General features: G+C 46.3%; 1 protein-coding gene across 3 annotated transcripts in view; it reads right to left on the reverse strand.

Moving 5' to 3' along the window:
• Nucleotides 1-27908, reverse strand: part of AJAP1 (adherens junctions associated protein 1) — a 141552-nt gene that overhangs the window by 81749 nt on the left and 31895 nt on the right. For 2 of the 3 annotated variants that reach the window (XM_078379149.1, XM_072977754.2), the window contains exon 2: nt 1818-2554. In XM_078379149.1, the coding sequence (XP_078235275.1) occupies nt 1818-2554 (737 nt within the window). Of the gene's footprint in view, nt 1-1817; nt 2555-11382; nt 11443-27908 lie in introns of those variants that run through there. The other variant, XM_072977753.2, reaches the window with a different exon arrangement.

Genomic DNA, 27908 nt, shown 5'->3' on the forward strand with positions numbered 1-27908 from the left:
TGTAATGACCAGTGCTGTATTCGAAGCTGGGAACAAGCTAATATCTATTCTTTCCCAAAACGGGTCCATTAGAGAAATGAATCTGGATATGGATTACGAGGGAAAATCCAACCACCTCAATCTCTCTCTCTCTCTCTCGATAAGCACCAATTGGGTCTCCACGAGCAGTAACCAACATTCACTGATTTAATTTACTCAAAGCTCACCAAAGAGCCCCCCCCCCCAGTTTAACTTTCCTAAGGACAAATGCCATTTTCAATGAAAGGAAAGCCATCTCCCTCATCCATGACTGCTGAGCGCAGGAAATCGGTAGGGCGAGCATTATGAGGGGAAAAGCAGGGTGCTTAGATTCGATTACACTCATGCCCTGCAGATTTATGGAGCTTACGGCCAAACCCCATTTAAGCCCCCCCCCCGGTGAGCGCCTCACATAAAAATGATGGATCAGAAGTCCCGTTTGTTCGGCGGCCAAACATTTTCATGAAACTCACATTTAATACCATTTTCAACAGCAATCCTTTATTATTATTATTATTATTATTATTATTATTATTATTATTATTATTATTATTATTATTATTATTATTATTATTATTATTATTATTATTATTATTATTAAAAAACATTCCCTGTTAAGAACTCCTAGAATTTAAACTATTAGAGACCTGGGAGTGAGGGACAGGAACTTAATCGCATGCAAGTCTGTGTGGGAATATTGCTTCAGAGCTGAGAAAAATGGAAGTGTGACTTTTCTTTAATCGGCTACAAAATGGCAGAGGAGCGATAAGCAAGAAAATGGTGAGGATATGACAGGGGCCTAGGATTAGCGTGCCTGACTTGGGAGGAAAGATAAAGGAGGGGAAAAACTAGATTTATATTTCCCCTACAAAAATATTTCTCTCATACTATTGGGGGCAAGGAATGATGCGGCTCCACTCCCATGCCAACATGAGAGGGCACATCTACGTCCTACAGCGCCAGCTGTTTGATCTGTCTTTCACCGCCAGCACTCTCCCTTCTGGAACGCCGGGATCTGCCGTTTACTGAGGGGACCCGGGATCCACTGCTAGAAATCAACAAGGATCTCCTGCGAGCGACAGCAGAAAAGAAAGGGATTCGATGAAGCCACACAGTTTTCCTCACCCTGGCTGGAAAAGGATTGAGATGGTTATTTCCTGCCAAGCCGGAACTGACTTATCATATCTCTCAAAGGTGATATATTTAAGGAGTGGTTTTATCGGTTGCAACCCTCTAGAAATTTCCCATGGTAGAGAGGGGGAATTGAACTCAAGTCTCCTCAATCCTAGCCCCACCACTTTAAGCACTTGGCCGCACCACACCGGGTACCCTTTGAGCTCCAATAGAACCACCAAAATAACAATAAATGAAACCTTCCTTTTTTCACACACACAGACAAAAAATGTGTGTTCTCCACAAAACCGTGTAACTTGCCATCCTTGCTCATGTCATACCAATATCTCCCCACAAACACTGCCTTCTTCCTTCACAATTACCTGCCATGCCAGCATCAGATATTACCCAGATATTATGTTCTTGAAGCAAGAGAAAAATACGGCGTTTCAAACATGGCAAGTGCTCTGGAAGAGACCTAAACAGCTTTCTTCTGTTAAGAAATAGTGTGGCCATCAATTAATACGATTCTCCGGTATCGTGGTAGGCGGCAGGCCACTCTCGATTGCCCTCATGCACGTGTACAAAACACACACGCACAGTGTGTGTGTGTGTTTCCTTTGGGTCCAAAGAGTTAGAACAAAGCCATGAGGAAGCCCACAAGCAACAGAACTATCAAGATATACCTGAACTGTCTCCTGGGATCTTAGGTGGAGGGGCGTCCACCTCTTTCCTGCTCCCGTCAGAGGTGGCTGGAGGAACCATTGTGCTAACCCCACCCGGGTTGTTTCGAGGCGCGCCAATCCCAGGGCCCGGCCCTTTCGGCTGTACGGTCGTGGAAGCGGCTGCGGTGGTGGTGACGGTGGTGGTGACGGTGGTGGCAGTGGTGGTCGTGCTTTGTAAAACCGAGGCGGTGGAGCCCTCGTAAATCCCCGGGAGGGTACTGGTCTCCAGGGCGTCGAGAGGACTCGTCGAGCCCCACACGATCACCTCCGTCTCCAGCGTGGGCTTGCCGATGGCCCGCAGGTATCGTTTCCGCCTCCTCAGTGACGTCTGGGAATCTGTACTCTCCAGGATTAAAGAAGGGCCGGATCTCGCCGGCGCAAAGCGCTCGGGCCGCCTGCTTTTCCAGAGAAGGTCCGCGGCTTTGTGAAGCCTTTTGGAATGATGCAGGTTTGGCATGCGGTCCTTCGAACGTCCCAAGGAGTGGAACGCGTGGCTCCCCGTAATCCCAAGTCTCCTCGCGTGCGGCGCGAACCTAAGACTCCGCAAAGGGTGATGAGGGAATCCATAGCGGTGAGGAGGTCTTTGTAACAACTGGTGCCAAGGGCCTTGCCCCAGCGACGCACAGAAAGCAAAATCCATGGCAAGTTGAAACATGGCTATTAAAATCCAAGCATGGCTTCTCACAGGATCACCTGACCTGGGAAGAGAAAAACGGGGGGACAGTGTTAGCTATAAAACAATGAAAAACCAGCCAAGGGCGACATTCCCTTCAGTTCCAACGTCCCGCTTCTAGCCTTTATTCCTCAAGTGGCTTTTCACCGTACCCTTCCAGCAAGTTTTCGGTGAAGGCACAAAGGTTGTTATCATCTTTCCAGGCTTCGGCACAGAGACGCGCAAACACTTAACACCAGGCACCGAATGGGTTGCTCGGGACTCAAACGTGGCCATTTAACAACAAAAAAAAACCCACAACACCTGGAGGTCAGGCCCAAATCTCGGTCTTGGCAACAGCCAGAGGCTGGCCTTGTGAGGTCACTCCAGTCGTATGGAGTCGACTTTTGTCCTTCCTGTTTTTTTAAGCACCCTTTTCTGCCTGCGCCCTTCCCGGATGGAAAGCATCTCTCAACGTCGTTTTGGGGAACGGGACCGACATGAACTGCCCATCTCCCTTTGACAACCCTGGAGTGAAGGAATGGTTCTTGCTATCGTCGTTCTCTTCCATAACATTGACAAGTCTTTCCATAAATTACTCTATTTAATTGAGCCTTAAACATCCTTGGGACCCCCTGATCTAGAGGCTGAATGAGAGACATTTTGTTTGGGGGCAATTTGGATCACTTTGACACCTTTGGTGTTGACCTCATGGGGTTCTGGGTGGCCAAGGGCATGGCATTTATTGAGTATTTCTTTATTGAATATTCATTAATTTGTTGGGATGTTTTATTTTGGGGCAAAAAATCTGTATAGAATCAAAACCATACTGTTCGGACCTGTGTAATTCAAGGGATATGTGCATTTAAAAACTTGTTCCCTGATCAACAACATAATGTCTTTTTACTTTTGTTGATGTTGTTCTGGCATTTTAGGATTTTATTTTTGGTACAGAAAATTTACCTAAAGGGATACAAGCACCAGAAGAAAGCTACTTGGCACCCAAACTTTCTCACGTTAATTAAAAACCTTTGGGTGCAACACCCCAGGCTTTTATTCATCAAACTGTAATCTTGTTTTGTTTTATTCTTGCATGTTGTCATCTTTCCCCCCTGCTTTTTACTAACACCACAGCTGCTGTTTTCAAAAAGCCAACATTTTATTGCTGTCATGCAGGTATGAAAAACATCATAGTCACTGTCAATATATTGTCTGGTGACCTCCTTTCTCACTGAGAACTAGAAACATGCTGTGTGGTGACCTCCTTTCTCACCGAGAACTAGAAACAACTGCATTTGCTACTTCTTCTGGATGGTTCCCTTGCATCCTGAATACTGCCTTAAATTCCACAATGGCAATAACGCAGGAAATTAGGATTAATGCAATAATAGGCATTCTGCCTGTGTAAAAGACAGCTTCTTATCTTCCAACACCAGAACCAGTTCTGCAGTTTAGTTTTGCACCACCTCTTTGGGGGGCTGGAGGCTGCCATTTTAATCTCCCAGAAGTCCCTTGGAGAGATGTTGCATTACCATGGAGCTGCCAGATCCCATTATGAGCCTGCCTGGGTGTCAAGATCATTAGGGAGAGGCCTTTCTCTTGGTCCCGCCACCTTCACAAATACGTCCAGTGGGGACCCGGGAGAGGGCCTTCTCGGTGGCTGCTCCTTTGGACTCTGGAACTCCCTCCCACTGGAGGCCAGCCAGGCCCCATCTTGGCTGGCCTTCCGTAAGCAGAGAAAAACCTGTCTCTTCAGGCAGGCTTTCCCTGAGTGACTGTGGCTGCTTTAAATGGATTGCTGTGTTTTAGTGCTTTGAACATGTTTTGATGTCATTTCTGCTTACCATTTCTCAGAATGCCATTTGTTTGATCCTTTTTAGTATTATTTATTGTTTATAGCTTTAAATATTGTCTTTGAATGATGTCAGCTGCCTTGGGTCCTTCTTAAGGCAGGTAGAAATTTTGTAAACAAACATTCCCAGATAGTTTTTGTTGAATACCCATGATGACTGACACTTTAGCTAGTGGGAAAAGACTGAAAATGCTCCTCTTTTCTTCATAAGGAGGAACAAAACTAATTCACCATTTTGAACTGAGTTTCAAGCCAGCCCCGTTTACCTACTGATCAAAATCTGCTATGCCTTTCCCTCAACCATGTGCCCAATGTTAACCACAGAAGTGCCCCCCCGCCCCCGTTATCAAGGAGTCTGTCCATCAGGGAAACCAGGATGATCAGGAAACTGGAAACCAAGCCCTAAGAGAAAGACGGAAAGAGCAGGACATGTTTAGCCTTGAGAAAAGAAGACGGAGGGGAGACTGAAGAGCATTTTGCAAATATAGTGGTGCCACGCTTAACGACAATAATCTGTTCCAGGAAAATCGCTGTTAAGTGAAAATAAAAACCCCACTGAAACACACTGAAACCCGTTCAGTGCATTCCAGTGGGGTAAAAACTCACCGTCCAGTGAAGATCCTCCATACGGCAGCCATTTTTGGTGCCTGAATAGCGAGGAATCCGTCCCTAAACACAGCGGGGAGCCATTTTAATCACCCGGCGGCCATTTTGAAACCACCAATCAGCTGTTCAAAAAACGCCATTTTGCGAAGAATCTGTTCCCGAAGCAGGGAACCGATCATCACAAAGCGACATTCCCCCATTCAGACCATCATTTTGCAATCGCAATTTTGATCGCAAAAAGATAGTCGTTAAGCAGTTTCATTGTAATGCGGGGCAATCATAAAGCGAGGCACCACTGTACTTGACAGGTAGCTATACAGAGGAGGGTCAGGATTTGTTTCGAGTTGTCCCAGAGTGCAAGACACACTATAATGGGCTCAAGCTACAGCAAGCCAGAGTCCGACTCCCTGCTTGGCTGGTGGAATCCAACATGGATGGGTTGACTAGATGTATCCATAGAATCCCAGAATAATTCAATTGGAAGGGGCTTATAACGCCATCGGGTCCAACCCCCCTGCTCAAGGCAGGAATCCAAATCAAAGCACATCTGACAGAGAGTTGTTCAGTTTTCTCTCAAAGGCCTCCAGAGTCGGAGTGCTCACCATCTCCCCTACGAAGTCATTGGTTCCATTGTTGTACTACTCTAACAGTTAAGGTGTTTTTCCTGATATCCATACAAAATCGGGCTTCCTGTCGCTTGCGGCCATTATTACCTGTTCTGCCCTTGGGGATGATCGAGAACAGATCCTGCCCCTCCTCTGTAGGACTACTTTTCAAGTCTTTGAAAAGTGCTGTCGTATCATCCCCTCAGTTTTCCCCTTCTGTATTTTAGCTCTACACGTGGTTGATCCATTTGGGTGACACGTGACGGAGGCGCTGTGGGCTGCATGTTCAACTACCCTCACCCACCTCCGGCTGCGAAACAGCCAAGCAGACCTCCCGTACTTTCCGTCTGCCCGGCCTGCCTCGCGCCGGAATCTGAAGAAAAGTAATTGAAAGCCAACACGGACAACCGTTCCCTACTCTCGCACGTCAGCAAGTAAATGCCGGTCACCACTGGGGAGAAGTCAAGAGTTCAGATTTCCAGGGAGAACATTAAAGCAGGAGCCTTCTTTAATAAAAATTCTTGGCCCGGCTGTCATTTATAATGGCTTGTCAGACTCCATCTGAAGCTTGGTCTAACTCTGTTAATGCAATTGGAAATCTCTTCTCGCAAGGAAAGAAGGCTGCAATGCACAAGTCGGTCTGACAGGGCATCCATCTCGAGGCTCTGCCGATTACTCTAACCCCCGAGAATACGGCTTCATTTTCTCTACACCCGCTCGGGTTTTTTTACATCCCTTTCTATAGGCCTGGTGGTCTTTATCTTATCTATGCTGCAGAAGTGGTTCTCTAAAAGCCTGGGTGTCTGGAACGTTAAGCTGGTTGATGGTTTATTTATTTATTTATTTATTTATTTATTTATTTATTTATTTATATCCCGCTTATCTAGTCCCTCAGGACCACTCTAGGCGGCTTACAACAGACATATAACAATATAATTAAAACAATTTTAAATAAGGGGAAAAACATTAAACAAGATGGGGCAAACGCTAGGAGAGAAGAAAAAGGGAAAATCAGGAATTAGCTGAGGGGAAGGCCTGCCGAAACATCAGTGCTTTTAATTGATTTTTGAAAATACCCAGCGAGGGAGCCGCGCGAATGTCAGGGGGAAGATTATTCTAGGGGCGAGGAGCCACCGCTGAGAAGGCCCGATTTCTTGTCTTTTCTTTCCAGGCCTCTCTCGGCGTTAGGCTCCTCAGCCTCACCTCCTGACTCACACGCGTGACACGGGTAGAACTTGGTGGAAGTAGGCGTTCCGCCAAGTATCGAGGCCCTAAGCCGTTTAGGGCTTTATATGTAAGCATCAACACTTTGAAGTCGATGGTTACCTGCAAAACAAACAAACACACACACACACACTCAGTGGTTTAGGTCTCTGGCTGCAGAGGTTGGGAAGTTCAATTCCCGACTGAGCCTATGCTTCGGAAATGAATCTTTGCTCCCTTCATTCTTGAAGGTGAGTGTGAACCATTTAAAAAGTCCCACCCACTCCCAAAGGTGTGATTATGAGTGTGTTTTTTTTAAATCTTCTCTCTCTTTTTCTCTTCTTTTTATTTTCTCTTTCATTTAGGGCAGGTTTTCGTGAAAATTCAGCAGAAACCAGGGGGTTGGGCAAAAGTAGGTTTTGTCCGAATACACGGCAACTCTGTGCGGCAGCAACAACAACAAAAAAATACAAAGAAAATTGTGCTGTGTGCGAGGAACGTTGCATGGTGTCAAAACAGGATCCTTTTGATGCACAATGCAACATTATTAGCACAAAAGACAAGACTTTTTGTTAGTGCTGATGATGATTAACTGGTACACACACTCTGTTTTTGTTATTGTTGTTGCTGCTGTTGTTCTGATGGAGGATTTAAAAAATCTCACCATAATTGACCATCTCAGTGTCAGGAGCTTTTGCAACCTCGCAGGCTGCCTCCAATAGATGCTGCTAGGAGGGACCTTTCTGTGCTTAGGTGACTGTCAATCTTTCCAACACTAACCAATCATTCCTCCCCTGCCTCTGATTTCAAGAAGAGCCCCGTCTCTCTGCTTTTCATCTGCCCCCCTCTTTTCTCTACTGACTGTTAGATATTTGCTCCATAGTCGTCAGTCTGCTCAAGCAGTGAGTCTCTCGAGACCTGTCCCTGAAAGTAAGCTAGCCATGTTCTGCTCAGTTTGTGGTTCAACTGTAAGTAAATGAAACCCTTTATTCTTTCTTCTTACAAATGTCTCAGAGTAAGTTACTGAGACTGCCAAGTGTCAGTTTATGAGAAGAAGAAAAAAGGATGGACTAATTTAAAGAACTTGATGCTCATTCTCCTCTGTGAATCCCTGCGCCTGCTGTGCAGCAAGAGGAATTTAACCAAAATTCAAAACTCTGCGGCACTCAATATCCCCCCCTTTTTTAATTCAGACCAATAAAAATCATGAATATTTATTACATCTTCAGTTCACACAGAGGATGCTTGGGAGACTGGCAGCCCACAAGTCTACCCTCATTTTCATTTTCTCCATGCCTCAGCTCCTTTGTTAAGTGTCCCCTTGATCGCTGACCTCTTTTTGGGTGAGTAGAAGGATGCTCGGTCATTGTAACACCAAACCTTCTACCCTGATGATATACAGTCAGCGTACACTTCATCGCTTCCCCCTTTTGCAGATACTCCCTAACCACTGTACTGATAGAAAGAAGAAATGATCCGAGCTGCTTTTTTGTCTCAGGATTCTTCAATCATCTCCACTAACTGCACACTTCACGGTACGCTTGGACAGGTCAAGGAAGGAAGCTGGGGGCCCGAGGACACCGCCAGCTGAGCAAAAACGCTCCAATGTCTCCATGTTTCCCGCTAGCTCAGAATTTGGGGCACGAAGCCACAAAGCCCCTGTCATTCCGGGAAGGGCATCTCCTGCGACACCCAAATCTTCTATTTTGTTTGCGTGTGCGTGTCAAGAAGCGAACGCTGTCAGGCTGTCTCTCCAAATAAAGCAGCAGTGTGGGGGAGCTCCGGTTGTCTAGGCAACACCCCACTAAATTGTTCCGAGACAGCAAAAGAGATGCTGTGTTCCCAAGGAGCGGACCCTGCCCACAATGTAACGAAAAGGATACCCCTGCGCCTTTGACCAAGACCAGCAGCACCACCACGGATGGACAGAGCAAGCTATTTTTTTGGAATGAGTGGAAAATGTGTCCTGTTGAGGGTTTTTAAATGGATGGGCTCCATTTCCCAGCACCCAAATCCATTTGCAGAACTGAATATAAGTTGCAGTTAAAAGCCAGTACTTTCCCAGACATATCATGTATTCTAAGGATGAGAGTTTTGGATTTTCTGAACGACAGATGCTGTAGTTTTCATTTGGGGAGTTGTACCCACCTTACAGGTGCCAAACAAACACCAGAATGTGACTCACCTGGGAGAAAGGCCTTGAGCAGAAGGCTCTGAGGCTGAACTAGGCCTAGCTCCACCTAACTTCCTGCTCTTGCCCCAGTGCTAGCTGGGAGCTTTCTTTCTGAGAAGGAAGCTCAGGTGAAGCTAGGCCCAGCTAAGCCTTAAAAACTTAGTCCGCTCCTCCAGGTGCCTCACGCTGAGGGGTTTTTTTTTTTTTTTAATGTCAGTAGGACTCCCAAAGGTAGGACGAGGTGGCGCTGCGGGTTAAACCACTGAAGCCTCTGTGCCGCAAGGTCAGAAGACCTGCTGTCATAAGATCGAATCCACACGACGGAGTGAGCCCCCGTCGCTTGTCCCAGCTCCCGCCAACCTAGCGGTTCGAAAGCATGGAAAATGCGAGTGGATAAATAGGTACCACCTTAGTGGGAAGGTAAATGGCATTCCGTGTCTAGTCACGCTGGCCACGTGACCACGGAGGATTGTCTGCAGACAAGCACTAGCTCTATGGGTTGGAAACGGAGATGAGCACTGCCCTCTAGAGTCGGACACAACTGGACAAATTGTCAAAGGGAACCTTTACCTTTACCTAGGACTCCCAGAATGGAGAACTATGGAATCTGTCTTCCAAAAATATATATTGGCACTAATGCATTCCACAAAAGGGAAAGGGTAGTGAACTTCACAGAATCATCGTAGGGTTGGAAGGGGCCTTGGAGGTCTTCTAAGTCCAACCTCCTACCTAAGGCAGGAGAACTTGACAATATGCACATGTTTGGAAAGCGGGCAAAAGGGCACTGGGTGCAATTGTAATGCAACGTACAGTTTTGAAATCTGAAAAGGCCAGCCTCTGTGCCAAAGCACAAAATGCACACTCGCAGTAGGAGCATATGAACAAAAATGTTGCTGATGCGCAGGAGACAAACTTTCCCAGGAACTGGGGATTAATGTGCTGCTCAAATCAAAGGTGGGGGCCACGCAAGGCCCCAAAATGTGCCCCGGTTTTGCACCTGGGAGTAGAATTCAAAATTCAGTTCTATAATTGAATCGCATCATAAGCAGCCTGTTCAAATTAGGTCATTTCTTGAAATTACAGTCACTTCTCTGCTACGACTCGTCTCAAGATTTCCTTTCCCAGACATATTTTTTTTTGGCACAGATGCATACAGTAAAGCAGCTGCCTTACTTGCTTCTCTCCTCAGCTGTGTATGTGCTCTCCCAGAATGGAGTTATGTAGCTGCACCTCCCCTTCCTGCTTCCTCCCAGAAGCATCAGTGGGTCATAACTGCCCCCCCAGTCTCTTTCCAGTTTCCCCATACTCTTGTTGTAGCCGGGAGATCCAGTAATACTTGCTTGATCATACTGCCAGCAGATACATAGACCTGCCAGTTTTGCTTCCCCCCTCAGTTTCTTCTCTTTCCCCCAACTTTTTAGTTTTTCAAAGGCTTGTTTTGTTTTGTTTTTTAAGTTTCTATCCATCTCATCACAAACTTCAGGATTTTTGCCCCTCCTTTTTCTACACTTGCATGGAAAAACTCTATGCATTTATGGGCCAGTGCGTCCATGATTGTACTGTAGGACCCACAGATTGGTTCCAAGCCCTCCTGCAGATGCTAAAAACTGTAGATAATTGTGAATACATTGCACAGTAAAAGAAAACAATTCAGAAAAAAAGTATTTTCATCCTGTATTACCAGACCTGGCCACTAGAAGGAGCAAGGGACCATGCTATGTATTCTAACAAGAATACACCGCATGGTCTATGGTTCCCTCTAGTGACCAGTTCTGGTAAGTACATTATGAAAATATGTATTTCTAAGGTTTTTTCCTTTTAATATTTTCAGACAGCAGATAGGTGAAGCCGTGGATAGAAATTCCGAGGATACAGGGTTCCTACTGTACTTTTGCCTAATATACAGATTCATACAAGCAGTTTTCCTAATTTAATGCATTTGTAACATTATTTTAACAAATGCAAACACCCCTAATGAGCACAGTGGAACATATTTTTTTAACTACTGAATTCTATTGCAAATTTGACATACTCATTTTAAATAATCCTTGGGCTTTTCTGTGAATATCTGCGCATTCTGTGAAACTGGCTATGTTGGTACAAAAATGAAAACTGTATTATTTCCTAGCCAAAACTATTTTTATCCATCTGTACATGGCAGATTTTTTTTCCTCCAATACATTTGTAAAGGTGTTTGACACTTCAGTTAAAGCTCCTTCACTTGAACTAGGCCTCCCAGGGTCCCAGAATGATGTCCTCTTGCAAACCTTGCAGAGAATGAGTCTCACAAGGTAGGCATTTCACCAACAGGTGGATGAAACCAAAGCCTAGATACCGACATGCTGAGCAAATTCAAGAAATACAAGATGAACAAGTTTAACTCTTCTGCCAACCCTAACACCAAGAAAAACCTTAAGAACTACCCAAACACTTACTCCATGTCAGGGACCGGGTTGTCCACGGTTGACTTCAACAGCAGGGCCAAAGGCACCAAGACCGAGTCAACAGCACAGAGGGCCAAGCCCAATCTCACTCATGGACCAACTAGCCAAGATAGGAAATGGGCTACAGGAGTGAGAGCACTGAGCCAGAGCAGAAGTACAAGGCTCAAGACCACAGAAACAGCCAAAGACCTATAGTGCTGAAGCAGCTTCTGGGAGGGAAGAGTCCTTCCTTAAGTAGCCTTCTCTCAAAACTCTCAGGTGGACCTCATGAGAGCTCTGGTACCTTCTGTTCCAGCAGGGCTTGATCCTGCAAACACTGGGCTCTTCCTGGGACCCAGCTGGCCCCGATCCTGCAGCTGCTAGGGTGATGGTGCAGGAGAAGCCCTGCCGGTCCCCCAGATCCTGACACTCCATAAAATCCACCGATAACCCTAAGACTAAACCACTGGTTCTTAACCTTGGGTTACTCAGGAGTTTTGGACTGCAGCTCCCAGAAGCCTTCACCACCAGCTGTGCTGACTGGGGTTTCTGGGATTTGCAGTTCAAAAGCATCCGAGTAACAAAGGTTAAGAACCACTGGACTAAACCATACACTAAATTTAAACTTTTGCCTTAACTTAACTAGCGATGTAACATTTCCAAAAAATTCCATTTTATTCCAAAAAATGTCCCAAAAACATTCCCCCCGTGTCTTTTTTTTTCCAGGAAAAAAATTGATTTTGGGGGGAGAATTTTACATCTCTAAACCTAACATCCTCACTCTAACCATGACTCTAACAATATTAACTCTAAATGCAACCCTCAACCCTATCTTCAACCCAACCTTAACCCTAAACCCATCTCTATACACTGGAATTCCTGTGAAGTCAACAAATACCTCAAAGTTCTTCTCCAAGCCAAAAGAATGAAATAAATTCCTGAAATCCAGCCAGATGACCGTTATGCAATGATCCATCAACCTCTGTTTTCTCCCTCTTTCATGTCTTGTTCATAATTATAAAGCCCACAGGGCAGCTTGCCTTTGTTCAAAGGCATCTGGATGGCCGGATCCTTTCCATCAACAGCTATTCTCTTTGATGTGATTCTCAAAGACACCTCATCTCCACCTTTGCTCTTCAGGAGGGGAAACAAGTTGAAGCTCGCCAGAAGCGACCAACCTTTCTCGACTTAGCCTCAAAGTATTTTACTCCCCACGCATGCACATGTCTGCCCACTGAAGGAGGTAGAATGGGGCTCTCCCCTAGGTGGGTCACGTTGAAAAACAAGTTTTCTTCCCTGTAACAAAGTCCTAATGGATCAGGTGCCTGGGCAAAACCATTCCAGCAATGCTTGTTGGCAATTGCTCTAATCCGCATTATTCAGGCAGGCCAATGGTACGGTGGAGAGAATTATTTATTTGGCTTTGAACAACAGTGGCTGCCTTTGATACAAGAGGGAACCCCCTCTCCTCTTTTCTTTCCACCCTCTCCTAGTCCCTCTGACTCCCTTTCAGAATGTGAAGATCAGTGATGGATCTCCCGTCCTTGAGTCTTCTTCATCCTCAAGAACACCTTTCTGGACCAATAAAAAGAAAGAGGGAGATAGACTTCATTTTATGTTCATTTACATCCATGACTTCCTTTTGGGTTAGATGGGATTCCCTATTGTTATTGTGGACCTTTCCCACTCCTCTGTCGGAGAACGTCCTCAAATGCCCTGCTTTGTTCTTTGTCCCACTCCGGCTTGGGTGCCTCGTGTGATTTAGCCAATGATGTCACCGGGCTGTGATGACATCATGGTCCATCACCACAGAGCATTCAAAATGGAGGCAGATTCTGAAGCTTCAATGGGCCGATGCGTCCGTGTGCGCCTTCTGTAACAAGACTTACAAAACATCCCACAACTTCAAAACAATGCCAGCAACGAATGACGCTGGTGCTACTTTTGAAAGGAACCTTAAAATATTCAGTGCGGCGCTGACGAAAGAACCAACAAGGAGCTGTATCCCTTAGAGGAGTCTTGGCGTAAAGGGGAAAGGACTGTGCTAGGCATTGATATAGTTTATCAGATGCACGAATTGAGAGAAAATAATTAGACTGAGATCTCAGTGGACATCAAGCAAAAGCTCATTTTTAATTAGGGTAGATTTGGGCTCAAATTACCAATTGATTTTTGAAACATTTTTTTTTTCAGCAGAGATGAAAATCCCACCCACTCCATCGTCTGGTAATTTGGGGAGCAGGCCTTGTGAAAGCAGTTGTTTAATGACGTTGTCCTTGTTTGGCCTCATTTTCCCTCAATGACATCACCCACGTCAATGGAATAAACCACCGGGGCATGAGATTTTCAGAATTCATGGACTACAAGCCTCCAGAAGTCTGCAGGAATTCCCCCAGTCAGACATCTGCGGAAGTAAACAACAACAACAACAACAGCAACAGCAACACCCCCAGTCCTTTCAGATGTCTATAATCACCTTCAACTCTCAAATAATTTCTTGTCTTGGACATGATGAAGAAGGAGCAAATGGCTGAGCAGGAATAAGTTATGTAAGGCTTATGGGTCTGTTAGCCTCCCTGCATCTTACGCTCCATACAGGGTGGCTCTTAGGAAACTACCAGGCCTATAATGCCTTGCAATCCCCTGGGAGGTCATCCCAGTTGAGCCACTGCCTCTTGTCTTCATCATGTCAGAGAGAAGGCATTATTTCACAGCCAGAAGTCATTAAAGCCCCCTGAAAGGACTGGGTGATTTTGGCCACAAGACCCCAAAAATCTGGCTGGAGGAATTTCTGCAGACCTCTGGAGACTGTTGATCAAACAATACAAAAAACCCATGCCTGGTGGTTTCCCGCTCGTAGTTACACGAGACAGGTATTGTCTGACTGGAGAGAAGGGGTCTTTTTGCTTGCATAAGAGGTTACTGGAGCCCCAGATTGCAAGCAGAGGGTTAGGAGTAACTGTGTGGGATGGGGGAGACAAGACAGAAGGAGCCAGCAGCCGAGTCAAGGAACCTGGAGATTAAATGTGCATTTCAATGTTTCTGGGACATAGGTTATCACAGGAATTTCACTCTTACCTGTAGACTAATCTTGCTGGGGATATGATCTTAGATCCAATGCTGCACATCAGAAACAACCATGGATTCTAGCCAGCCTTCTGATACTGAAGCTCAAATTTTGGAAGGAGACAGTGAAGACAAGGGGAATGACAGAAGGCTCTAAAGCTGGAAGACCCTTCACTGTCCTATCTCGAATATTCCCCCAAGACAATAAACATTTAGACTTCTCCCAGAAGAGGTCTGACTGATTGCTAGGAATAGAAAATGCTATAACAGCACTAAGCATTTAAGAATCTGACTGGCCAACATTGCAGTCCTTCAGAAATATGGTTTAGAATGCAGAGACCACATGGAAAAATGGGCCGCAGCTTCCCTAGGTTTCAATGTTCAGTCTTCCCTAGACAATCTCTGTGGGAAAGCCTGCCTGGAGAAAAAGGTCTCCATCTGCTTGCAGGAGGACAGCAAAGTTGGGGCCTCCGGTGGAAGGGAGTTCCAGAGTTGTGGAGCAGCCACAGAGAAGGCCCTGTTTAAAAAATCGTTGAAAACATTTATTCATATTATTCATTTTTCTTCTTCTTTTCTTCTTTAACACAAGCTGTTCAGAAGGAGTGAACTCTTTCCTCCTTCTGCAAAGAATTAAAATCTCAAAACACCCTGCAGGGTTGCTATTGCTCCCATGCAGGGTTGCTATTGCTCCTATGGCTGGGTGGGAGCTCATCAACCCACTGCAACTGATCTCCCCTTCAACATGGGAGGGAGACAACAGGCAGCTTTCCAATCAGGGTTCCGCATTGTGCACAAAATACCTCTGAACAAAATGGGTGCTCTTTCCCTTCGAAAATGAGGGCACACACATTGCAAGTGCCCGAAGGGAGGTTGGTGGCTCAAAAAGACACAAGCAACCCATCCAAAGCTTTCAACAATCTGGCCCTGAAGATGAAGCCAAGGGTCCATCCCACGTCGCTAAGGGACAAATACTTTAGCGATGCAACCTCCCCATTTCCACAATGTACACAATTTGTCTCATTTGTGTGAAAATGTTTTGTGAATATCCAAGAATAACTGAGACACTCTCCTCCCTTTGCTGTTCTTGCAGATACAATGGGATTCTTTTTTTCTTCAGGACTTATTGCCCTATTCTAACAAAATCTCCTTGTGTGGGAAACAGTGAATGAGCGTGTCCAGACACAGCTGGATGACAAAGCTAGTTTGTTTTAGGTCTTAGGCATCCAAGCTTAGTCACCATTCATTCTGCTGTTCGGCGGCACCGATTCCCTTCACCGCTGCATGAAGAGTCTGTAGACCTTGTCTTCTTGACCTTTTGTCGGCCAATGGACGGTGGCCAACATGTCAAGATTTTGAGATACCTTAAACCTCTTTCTGGCCAATGGGGGAATGGCAGGCAGTTTCTCTAACCGAGTGTTCTTAGGATTTTTTTTTTCCCAGTCTCTGCGGTTTGTGTTTTGGTGAGTCAGAGTTGAGGTTCACAATGACAGGAAACCACAGTGACTGACCAAGGGAGAAGAGCTTTTATTGAAAAGGTTACAGCCCAAGTGAGATGAATGAAATTTAATTACCTGCCAGCACAAGACTGCAATGCCCAAGAACAAGGATGGAATTTTGGATTTTCCGGATTACCGATACCATCATTCTTCATTCTGGGAGTTCTACCTCCTTTAAATAGTCTAATTTCAAAGGGAAGCCAGCTGGAGGGCTTGGAGGATACACAAAAGCACAGCATGATGATCTTCAGAGGTTACTCATTTATTAATTACAGGAAACTTTGCATGTGTTGGGGAGTTCAAGAACATGGCAACACAGGATGGGCCTTTGGGGTTGACCTAAACCCAGGGGGGGGGGCGACATGAAAGAGACCCTTTCATTTTGAGGGTCTTTCATGGCTTTGCAGTAGAAAGGGTCCAAAATGTGAAGGTTTGAGGCATCTGAAAGAGAGGCTTATGGGTTTCTTAGATATTTTGCATTTCAGATCTTTGCAACGGAAGTGTTTCTTGAATGCTGCTGGGCCCTCCTCCTTCACTCCAGGTTTCCAGTTAAAAGTTGGAAGGCCAGCTGTCAGGGATGCTTCAGCTACAGATGTCTTGATGTTGGACCAGATGGCCATCGAGGGTAGATTTGCCTTCCACAAGTCTATGATTCTGTGAGTCTCACTTGGCTGCCAAGTGGTGCTTAGCAAGAACAACGCAACCAAGAAGACATCGCCCCATACGGTAAACCAGCAGGATAGAAATGAAGGCAGCAGGGGGCCTGTCTTCCAGGGTGTTCCTCAATCTGGCCTCATTCTGAGCACTGACATGAGCAGCAGCCATGCAGAGGTGAGGGCGAGAGTTTCCTCTGGGACAGGGAACACATATACAGGCAGTGATGACCACCACGAGAGAAGAGGAAGGAGATCCAGACTTCAGGGGGGGTTGAGAAGGAAGGACCAGAAGCACCTTCACATTTTCAGAGAGCTACTTACTACACACACACAAAGAGGCAAATATGTGGCTTCTATTAGACACAGAAATAGGGACGTGGTGGCGCTGCGGGCTAAACCACAGAAGCCTGTGCTGCAGGGTCAGAAGACCAAGCAGTCGTAAGATCGAATCCACGCGACGGAGTTTGCTCCCGTCGCTTGTCCCAGCTCCCGCCAACCTAGCGGTTCGAAAGCATGCAAATGCAAGTAGATAAATAGGGATCACCTCAGTGGGAAGGTAACAGCGTTCCGTGTCTAAGTCGCACTGGCCATGTGACCATGGAAGATTGTCTTCGGACAAACGCTGGCTCTATGGCTTGGAAACGGGGATGAGCACCGCCCCCTAGAGTCGAACACGACTGGACAAAAATTGTCAAGGGGAACCTTTACCTTTTATTAGACACAGAAGATGGGTGGGTCTCATACAGGTTCACCAATGAAGATGATTACCTTGGGGAAATAATAAGCATGGTGTGTTGTCAAGTCAATTTTGACTTACGGCGACCCTTTCCAGGGTTTTCTAGGTAGAGAATAATCAGAGACAATTCACCTGTCCTTTCTTCTGCACCTTGCCCAAGGCCCTACAGGCTGCTAGCTCTTCTCATGGGGGAGACTGTAGGGAATTGAACCCCCAGCCTCTGGCTGTGAACCTAGTTACCTAAACCACTGCATTATCCAGCAAGCAAGTTGGGGAAAGGAAGGCTAATAAGCTCTTGACCTCTGCTTCCAAAATTGACATGTGCAGCATCACGTGGAGTCTCCATGGCTCATGCTCTGGAAGGAAGCCAAAGGTTTCCTAAAGCCACCTGAATATGCAGAATGGCAGCAGATATAAGCACATGTGGCCTCAAAGCAAAACTATCATTTTGTTTCTCAATGAAAACTCTCCAGTCAACAACAACAGGGTTACAATCTTGTCATGCAAAGATTTCCTACGGAATGTAGGTGAAGAATTTCTCAGAAGTCCTCTATTACTTCAGAGCAGTGGTTCCCGACCTTGGCTCTCCCAGATGTTCTTGTACTAAAACTCCCAGGAGACTTCACCACCAGCTGTGCTGGCCAGGATTTCTGGGAGTTGAAGTCCAAGAACATCTGGGGACCCAAGGTTGGGAAGCACAGCTTTAGGGGATCCCCACGGCAATGGTATACGAAGAAGTGGTGCTCCACGAGGAAGGTATGGGTTTAAAGCTCAGCCCAACCATGAGAATAACTCGTAGGTAGATACGGTCAAGTCACTTGAAGGTCACTTTAGTCCAAGTGGAATGAGAGTGATCAAAGGATAAAGCCCATAATAGACCTAGCTATAGCAGACATGGAACCACAAATGCTGGTCAAGTTCATTAAGAAGACCAAAGAAAACTTCTTTACTCAAGGAAAGAAGAAATTCAAGTTGCAAAGAGGAATTTCAAAAGAACAGGCTGAAAAAAAAGTTAACTAACAGAAAGATATAGAATTACAAAATCCCAGAATCATGGCGTTGGGAGGAACCTCTAAGGCCATTGAGTCCAACTGCTCAGTGCAGGAACCCAAATCAAAGCAGATCTGCCAGTTTCTCTTAAATGTCTCCATTGTTTGAGGGCTCACCCCTGCTCGAGCTCATTGGATCCATTGTCGTACTGCTCTAACAGTTAGGAAGGTTTTTTCCTGCTATTCTACTGAAATCTGGCTTCCTGTATCTTGAGCCCATTGTTGAGTTATCCTGCACTCTTGGATGATCGAGAACAGATCCTGCCCCTCCTCTGTATGACTGCCTTTCAAGTACAGGTACTTGCAAAGTACTCTCCTATTCCCCCCCCCCTCAGTCTTCTGTTCTCCAGGCTAAACATGCCCAGCTGTCTTTCTTCCTAGAGCTTGATTTCCAGACCCCTGATCATCCCTTTTGCCCTCCTCTGAACCTGTTCCAGTTTCTCAGCATCCTTCTTCAAGTGTGGTGTCCAGAACTGGAGATAGTACTCAAGATGTGGCCGAATGGAAGGAAATTAGTACCTCCCAGGATTTCTAAACTGTGCTTCCGTTAATGCAGCCTAAAATATGTGAGACAATCAGCAAATACAACTTCCTGCAGGCTTTTGTGTTTCATAGATGACATGGCACAGGGGAGGTTCCCAGGGTTTCAAAGTCAGAAAGTGGAGCATGCTTTCCCTCCTTTTCTCTCTCTCTCTCTCTCTCTCTCTCTGACACTCTCCCCTTATCTACAGAATCAAGGGAATCTCTGCTTCCTCCTGATATATATACAGTGGTGCCTCGCTTGACGACATTAATCCGTTTCAGCGAAATCGTTGTTCAACGATATCGTTGTCAAGCGAATTTAAAAAACCCATTGAAACGCATTGAAAACCCTTCAGTGCGTACCAATGGGCTAAATACCTCATCATAAAGCGAAGATCCTCCATTGGGCGGCCATTTTCCAGTGCCTGTATAGCGAGGAATCTGTCCTAAAACACAGTGGGGAGCCATTTTGCACATTGGGCAGCCATTTTTGAGCCGCTGATCTGCTGTTTGAAAATCGTCGTCTAGCGAAAAATCAGTTCCCGAAGCAGGGAACCGATCATCGTGAAGCACATTTTTCCTATTAGAACATCACAAAAGCGATCGCAAAAACCTCATCGTCAAGCGGTTTCGTCGTTTAACGAGGTAATCGCTAAGCGAGGCACCACTGTATTTCATTGTAGGTAAGTCATTCCAGAAATAAGTCTTTGAAGAAAAGCATTACTGGAAACCATCCTTCTCTCCCTCTGCTTCCCCATCACCCCCCACCCACCCACCCAAGTCTTTCTTCTTCCATTTAATCTGCAAGGCTCACTGGCTGGCAGTTCATAGTTTGAATGAGGAGAGTTAACGGACGGTGAAATAGCTTCATCTCTGCGGCAGAAAGGGTTGGATGGAGAGCGTCAGGCTCCATGTTGTCCTCACGGTGGCGGGAGTCAAGGTGAGGGGAGAAGGAAGGTAGGTTCAACCATCCTGTGAGAGAAGGGGGGGTGGCTAAGTGCACTCCTCTGGGGAGACCCCACATCCACCACATAAAGCACAAGGAAGGTTTTTCTTCCGTGTGAGCTCAGAGATAAAACATCTCTCAGCAACCAAAACTGGAGACTAGAGTCGAAATTGAGCAAAATTGTATTTGTTAAAGACCAGAGAAGAAGGGGGGGGGAGGAACTAGTTAGCGCACTGGCCAACTGCGAAATTTAACCTGCTGTTCATCTATCTAGGGCAGTCATGCCCAACCTTGGGTCTAAAACTCCCAGAGGTCTTCACCACCAGCTGTGCTGGCCAGGGTTTTGGGGAGTTATCATCCAAGAATATCTGGGGACCCAAAGTTGAGAAGCATTTCTGTACATCAGTGGTTCTCAACCTTGGGTTTCCAGATGTTCTTGGACTGCAACTCCCAGAAGCCTTCACCACCAGCTGTGCTGGCCAGGATTTCTTGGGTATGTAGTCCAGGAACATCTGGGGACCCAAGGTGGAGAATCACTGCCCTAGAGATCAAACTGATGCTCACATACATGTTACTAAGACTGTGGACAGAGTAGACCTCTGTCCCTGACATGTTTACCTCTTCTAGCATAACGAGTACAGCTATTCCATGTTCAGGTACAGTATGGTTTCAGGTGGTGATGCCCCAGTCCTTATTCTTTTGAATTAAATTGTGATTAAGTTCCTCGTGCTATTGTGTTCTGTGCATATCATCGGAAGACAAGATGTTCTAGAAAGACAATGATGCTAGGAAAAGCTGAAGGCAGCAGGAACAGAAGAAGACCAGATACGAGATCAATTTACACAATTAAGAAACCACAGCCTTAAGCTTGCAAGACCTGAGCAGCTGCTAATGGCAGGACCTTGAGGAGGTCATTAATACAGTGATCTTAAGTCCAAGCCAACTTGATGATGCTAAAACAACAGGTCCCATTGATCTTGGCCAAGTTTAATTTTTCACAGAAAAAGCCTTCAACTACAGTGCAAGCTTTACAGAGATCTGAAGCAAATGTCAAGAAGACATACTTTCTTAACTGTTAGAGCAGTCCAACAAGGGAACCGATGACCTTGGGAGGTGGTGAGAGCCCCAACGCTCGAGGCATTTAGAAGAAAACTGGACAGCCCTCTATTTTGATTGAGATTCCTGCCTTGAACTGGGGGTTGGACTTGATGACCTTATAAGCAATTTCCAACCCCATTAGTCTATGATTCTATAAAAGTCTCAGAAAAAAAATGGAAAAGGCTTCATACCAATCAGGAACCGTCCATGGCTATCTGGCATGCTAGTGATACCCAGAGTGGTGTAGTGGACAGAGTGAGGAACTCGAACTTAGGAGACCCGAGTTCGAATCTCCGCTTAGCCGTGGATGCTCACTGGGGATGTGGAAGCGGTAAAGCCACTCCTAAAATATCTGGCTTACCTTGAAAGCCCTAGGATGGTCATTATCAGTCCTGTTTAACTTGACAGCGCATGATATAACATAACGCACACCGCCTTTACCGACACACAAAGAGGCTGAAAATAAACATGTTATTTTATAACTTTGGAGAGCCGATGCACAGTCATCATTGAGGATCTGAAACCTCGGGAAAGGTGATTTCTTTCTGTTCTTGCCGAAGTCTATTATTTGGAAGCTGTTTACCTCCCAATATCAGAGGACCCTCGCTGGTAGGCCTGGATCCCCCATGAACTTCCATCAGGGTAGACTTTCATCCTCTCAGAATTACCGAACAGGAACAAGCCTAGCTTGGGAAGCCGGCTTTCGCCGCCTCAGCGCCTCTTTTATTTCGAGCCTCGCAGGCAAAGAAGCCGGGGAAAGCAATTTGGCGGCAGACGCCTGCTGAGCTCACAATACCGAGAGGATATTTGGAAACGGAGGGGACTAAAGATGCTTTTCTTCAGAAAAATAAATAAATAAGAGAGTAAAGAAATGCAGGAAGCGTCCGGAAGAACGGCCACTGTGTTTCTCCCCCCCTCCCCTTCCTTCCTATGCTAAGTATGGAACACTATTATTCTTAGTCTGTTTGCTGTTTCATGTGATCGTAGAATTAGAGGACCAGAAGACACCCCCTCAAAAATCCTCAAGTTCAGCCAAACCAAAGTAGGAATTAAACCTGAGCCACGTGTGTTTTACGACCTTCAACACAAGGAGGGTCCAGCAGCTTCCAAGATTATTCATTCCACTGTATGGCGATTCTTGCTATCACCCTCATTTCCTAATTCTAAGCTGGAAGCTCATCCTTCAAGGCAGAGAAAACTTACTAAGTTTGCGGATGACACAAAAGTGGGTGGAATCAAAAATCCCTTGGAAGGCAGGATCAAAATTCAAAGAGATCTTGATAGGCTTGGACACCGGGCTGAAAAGAACAGAATGAAGTTTTATGGGGATGTGCAAAGTTCTACAACTAGTGTGGGGAGCAAATGCAGAGTTACAAGATAGGGGATTCTTGGTTCAGTAATACTACGAGGGAGAAGAATCTTGGAATTGTTGTAGATCACAAGCTGAATATGAGCCCACAATGTGATGCGGCTGCAGAAAAGACAAATACTACCTTAAGATGCATTAACAGAAGTATAGCCTCCAAATCCCATGAAGCACTTGTTGTTGTTTAGTCGTTAAGTCATGTCTGGCTCTTTGTGACCCCATGGACCAGAGCACGCCAGGCCCTCCTGTCTTCCACGGCCTCATCATGAAACACTAGTTCCCCTTCATTGAACACTGGTTAAGCCTCACATCGGGTGCTGTGTTACATTCCGGGCATCAGTAGAGATTGGCAGGGTGCTTCATCGCTGCAGGGCCACCGCAACCTCCCCAGATGTTTGCTGAGCCTGGCTCATAAAAGCTGCCAGGCCAGGAACAGAGGAATGGGCCACTGCTACTCTGAATGGGTCCCCCGAGCCTTCAAGGAGACGCTTAATAGGCCCACTCATAAAAAAACCTAACTTGGCAGCGGACTATAATAAAGATACAGTGGTGCCTCGCATTACGACGTTAATTCGTTCCAGCGAAATCGCTGTAGAACGAAAACGTCGTAATGCGAAATTAAAAAGCCCATAGAAACGCATTAAAACTCAATTAATGCATTCCTATGGGCTTGAAACTCACTCTCCAGCGAAGATCCTCCATAGTGCGGCCATTTTTGCTGCCTGTGCAGCGAGGAATCCGTCCCAGAAAAGAGCGGGGAGCCATTTTTTTTTACCCGGCAGCGATTTTGGAACCGCTGATCATCGTCATTTTGCGAGAAGTGGTTCCCGAAGCAGGGAACCGATCATCGTAAAGCGAAAAAACCCATTTTAAACATCGTAAAGCAATTGCTTTTGCGATCGCAAAAAGTTCGTCGTGATGCAATTTCGTCATTAAATGGGGCGCTCATCTTGCGAGGCACCACTGTATAGACCAAAGTGCCTTTCCTAAGCAAGCTAGTGGAGAGAGTGGTGGCCAATTAGCTACAGTTACTCCTGGAGGATACCAGTGCCCTTGATCCATTCCAGTGTGGGTTCAGGCGGTGTCATGGCATGAAGACAGCATGGGTCGCCCTGCAAGATGACCATTTGAGGGAGGCTGACGGGGGCGAAATGTCCCCGTTGGTTCTCCTTGACCTATCAGCAGCCTTCAGTAATGTTGACCATGGTATCCTCCTGTGGAGGCTCTCAGGGGTTGGAGATCAGTGGTCTGGCTTTGGTGGTTCCTAGAGGACCGTCCTGAGAGACCGCAGCTTCGGTTGGCCACCTGAAACCACAAGGTTTGGGATGTTTCCCCCTAGAGAGGATCCTTCCGGTTCTTTGGAGCTTCATAATTTCCCAGGGGTTGTTGGAATGAGACAACAGCTACCTCTACACCATCATAGGCATCCTTCAGTCTCGAGAGACTATGGTAACATGCTCTGTATCGAGGAGTGTCCTCTCCAGAGCATGAAGCCTGGGGAAAGTAGTATGGAGGATAGGCTGTTACCCAAGCAGCAGATCCCCCCTCTCCACGTTGCTGAAATGGTCCAATGGAAAGGCAAGAACCAATACAACTGGTTCCAGCAACGTCGCAGGAGTTGGCAGAACGACGCGAACTGCCTCTGGGACTCCAGCTCCGGATTTTGCCTCGAGGTCAATTCCTGAAGCCTTTTCCATGAGTGGATATAGCCACAGGGCAGTGGAGGTTTGAAATCGGAGTTTTCCTTCTCCTACATTGGTCTGCCTTCCATCGCTGACAAGCCCCACCTACCCGGCCTGCTCTCTAATAGTGTGGAAGTATGATCCGACCCTTAAAACTTTCCTGCCAGGTGTATGCAATGCTAATTGGCTTTCCTATTTACCATATTAGGGTCAGAGATAGAGTCAAGAGAATTTGAGGATTTCCTAGCACACCCTCATTTAAGGAGGGAATGCCCCTCCTAGGCCATGCCTCTACACCAGTGAATGCAAACAAATATCCCTTGTAGACTCTGGGGGTGGAGGTTTCACCAGTGAGAATCTTGGCGTTACCCCCTTCGTGTAAGTACATCCGCATCCCCCGCCGTTGAGAATCCATGTTCTGGAATCCATGTTACAATTCCATGCATGATCCTTTGAAAGGGCACCGTCCCGTTTTCCTCCTCTCGCGTCGAGAAAATGGGCCATTTCCCACCCCGCCTGGGCTGCTAATCAAGTCTCACTTCCAAAGTCCTCCAAACACTGCATGCATTTAACGTGGTCGGATTAGACAGTCGAGTTTTTCATGAAACCGACGGCAGATCCCCCCACCCCCACCCCCGCCCCCACCCCCAGCTCAGCTCCAACCGTTCCCAGTCTGGTTTCAACAAAGGGATTTTGTATAAATTGAAGGTTGCACCTGCCTCAATTTCGCTCGCTGCTAACCCCCCGCATCCCCAGCATACAAAACATGCACAAACCCAGCCACAGTTAGCCGAGAGAGAAAGAGGGAGGCAGAATGTTCTCTTGTGATGAGGCTTGGCACCGCAGCATTTCGGAGTCCCTGAGCCCTACACTTCATCTCGTGTAATTTTGGTTAATAACTCTCGTGGCTTAAAATCAATGTAGGGGCGGGCGGCGCCGTAGCAAAGCAAAACAGCAGCGACAGCAGTGGCGAGGTCTAATTCTTTGGTTCCCTGGGTTTCAAAAATGTCTCTGTTTACTGTTCTGTTGCAAAGGATCAACTTTTTTAAAACGCTTTTATTAGCGAAGGGAATGCAGTGCAATAAAAGAAAAAGCAACAGCTAAATAACACAATTATTTTTCCCACCCCATGCCTGGATGCAATTATAAATCCCTCCCCCCGTCTTCAATTCCTTCTTCTGTGTCACCCTCCTCTCCCTGGCATCTGATGTATCCCCCACTTTTAACCTTAAGTGGCAACACTGGCCTTCAATGACTGGATCACACCTTCACAGTTTTTGGTGCACGGGAGTACGTCCCCCATCATCCCCCAGTCAACATAATGGCTTGGGATAATGGGAGATTTTGTCCAACCTATCTAACAGTCAGCCCACTTGGAAAGTTGCACATATATATATGTGTGTGTACACACACACACACACACACACACACACACACACACACACACACACACACACACACACACACACACACACACACACACACACATTTGCTCTTCTTTTTTACCCAAACAATGCTTTAGATTCTACAGGCACAACTTCGAAATCCAAATTTATGATAATGTTCTACTCTTTCCGAATCCAATTTCAAAGTGGCCTCCAGTGGCTAGCACCGTTTGGAGGGCTAAGCCCCCATTTAGTTGGATTTTTAAGAAATGCATTGAGCGATTTCTGGATGGCTTGGCGGTTTAGGTCTCTGGCTGTGGAGCCAGAGGCTGGGAGTTCGAATCCACCCCGCCCCCGGGGTGCCTCCTTGACAGGGGCTGGACTAGATGATCCAGAAGGTCCCATCCAGCTCTGCAGTTCTAAGACAGTTCTGGTTACAGATGTTTTCTGAACTTGCAGACACGTCAGTCTATTGAAGGTTGCAGGAAGGGTGAGGGGTAGGTTCAGGATTAGCAGGTTTTGCACTTATGGAAACCATCACCCCCAAAATTACAGAGCCCGCCCCACCCCCCAATATACAAGACCAATCTACAGACAATCAGAATATGCCACTTCTGTCTCTCAGCATCACGGCTGATTGAAATATGGTTTGAGATTAATTCTTCTGTCAACTCATTACTTTGGTGGGGGACACAAATTTACTCCCAAAACTCGACAGATTGACAAAGCAGATGGATTGCCAACTGTTTGGGGGCAGTTTTCATCCCATCTGTTTTTTGTCTTTTAAAAAAAAAAAAAAAACATGTACATGGCAACTGGCCAAAACCTGGAGACACCGTTTGCAGCTTGTCAAGTGGGCATGTCGTAGCATGCCTGCCTTTAAGGTCTCGTTGTGCGCGACTTCTGCGAGAAAGCTGAATTTGGGGATTCCAGAATATTCCACTTATAATCTATAACAATGATCTTAGAACTGCAGAGCTGGAAGGGACCCCGCAGATCATTGAGTCCTGCCCATGAAAGAGGCACGATGGAGAATCGAATTCCCAACCTTTGGCTCAGCCGCCAGATGCCTAAACCACTGAGCTATCCAGCAGTTCCATTCTTTCCAGATTCCTGCACCTACCACCTATGCTTTAGACCAGTGGTCCCCAACCTTGGGCCTCCAGATGTTCTTGGACTTCAACTCCCAGAAATCCTGGCCAGCAAAGGTGGTGATGAAGGCTTCTAAGAGTTGTAGTCCAAGAACATCTGGAGGCCCAAGGTTGGGGACCACTGCTTTAGACTATTCGTGTGTCTTGAACCTATTCATTCCTTTGGAACATCTGTAACACCCTCAGCACATCCAGTCCTATCTGATTTCAAAAGCTTAAGCCATCATGTGTGGTCCGTACACGGGTTGAAGCCCGCCAGGAAACAACAGGGGTCTCCAGAAATGGCTAAGAAGTGACTTGAAACCCTGGACAGTTGCAGCTGTCACTCAAAGCTGACAACCCATCCACCCCCCAGATGGGAAGGACCAAAGATCATACCTAGTGGAAGACACCTTCCTATGCATCTGTTGACTAAACAGTGTTCTAGGAATGATATGATATAATATAATCTTAGAACTGCAGAAGCGGAAGAACCACTATTGATCTTCAAGTCCAGCTCAAGGAAGGCCCAATGGGGAATCAAACTCCCAACCTCTGGCAAGCACAGACCTCAACCCCTGTCCTCTTTCTCCAGGTGAGGGCTAAAACAGCACCATTCTTCTCAACGGCCCATGCCACACATACTTGAACAGGGGTGTGCGGAGACAGGCAACGTCTTGCATCTACCTCGTGGCAAGGACTACACAGAGGAGACACACCCAATTAAGCTCCCTCTCTTAGCATCGAGTTGTGGTGCCCTCAGATCACCTGCCCAGAGGGCCTCCTACGACAAGGAGAAAGCCGAAACAATAGAGTCACTTTCAGAGAGAGCCAGCGAGCTTCCTGCTTCCTCGTAGACTGGTTCCCCCATCTTACATAATTGTTTTGCTTCTGACCGAGAGGATAACAGAAGAATCTGAACAAATATATCTATATATATATGTAGACCGCGGACAGGCTAAAGCATTAAAGAAACTATTCTACCATAGCCTTCAGGACATGCAGGATCGACAAAGATGTGTACATTTTGGACTTTAGGAAATGCAAAAAAAAGACAGCAGCAGTAGCAGTTCGGTACCGCTGCCTCTGATCGGTTTTTCAACAAAGCAAAAGAGAATTCACCGCTCAAGGAGCCCCAGACCACATGAGTATGGTGTTCCACTTGCTCCATTTTCTAAATCATGCCAAATAAATACATGGTCATGGAAATTTTCAGCACTACGTTGACTTGCATTAGAATTTTCAGCTCAAGAGAAGGAAAAGAATGGATCGAGGTCTCTGGAGGAAGGCTGGTTTCTAGTAGACCACCACTCCCTCTTCATTGATGAGGTTCTTGCAAGAAATGATGGCCTAAAGGGATATGCTGCTTATCCAGGAAGGCAGTTCCTGCCGGCCACCCCAAGATA

The sequence above is a fragment of the Pogona vitticeps genome, chromosome 7, assembly GCF_051106095.1.
Source record: "Pogona vitticeps strain Pit_001003342236 chromosome 7, PviZW2.1, whole genome shotgun sequence".
NCBI lineage: Eukaryota > Metazoa > Chordata > Lepidosauria > Squamata > Agamidae > Pogona > Pogona vitticeps.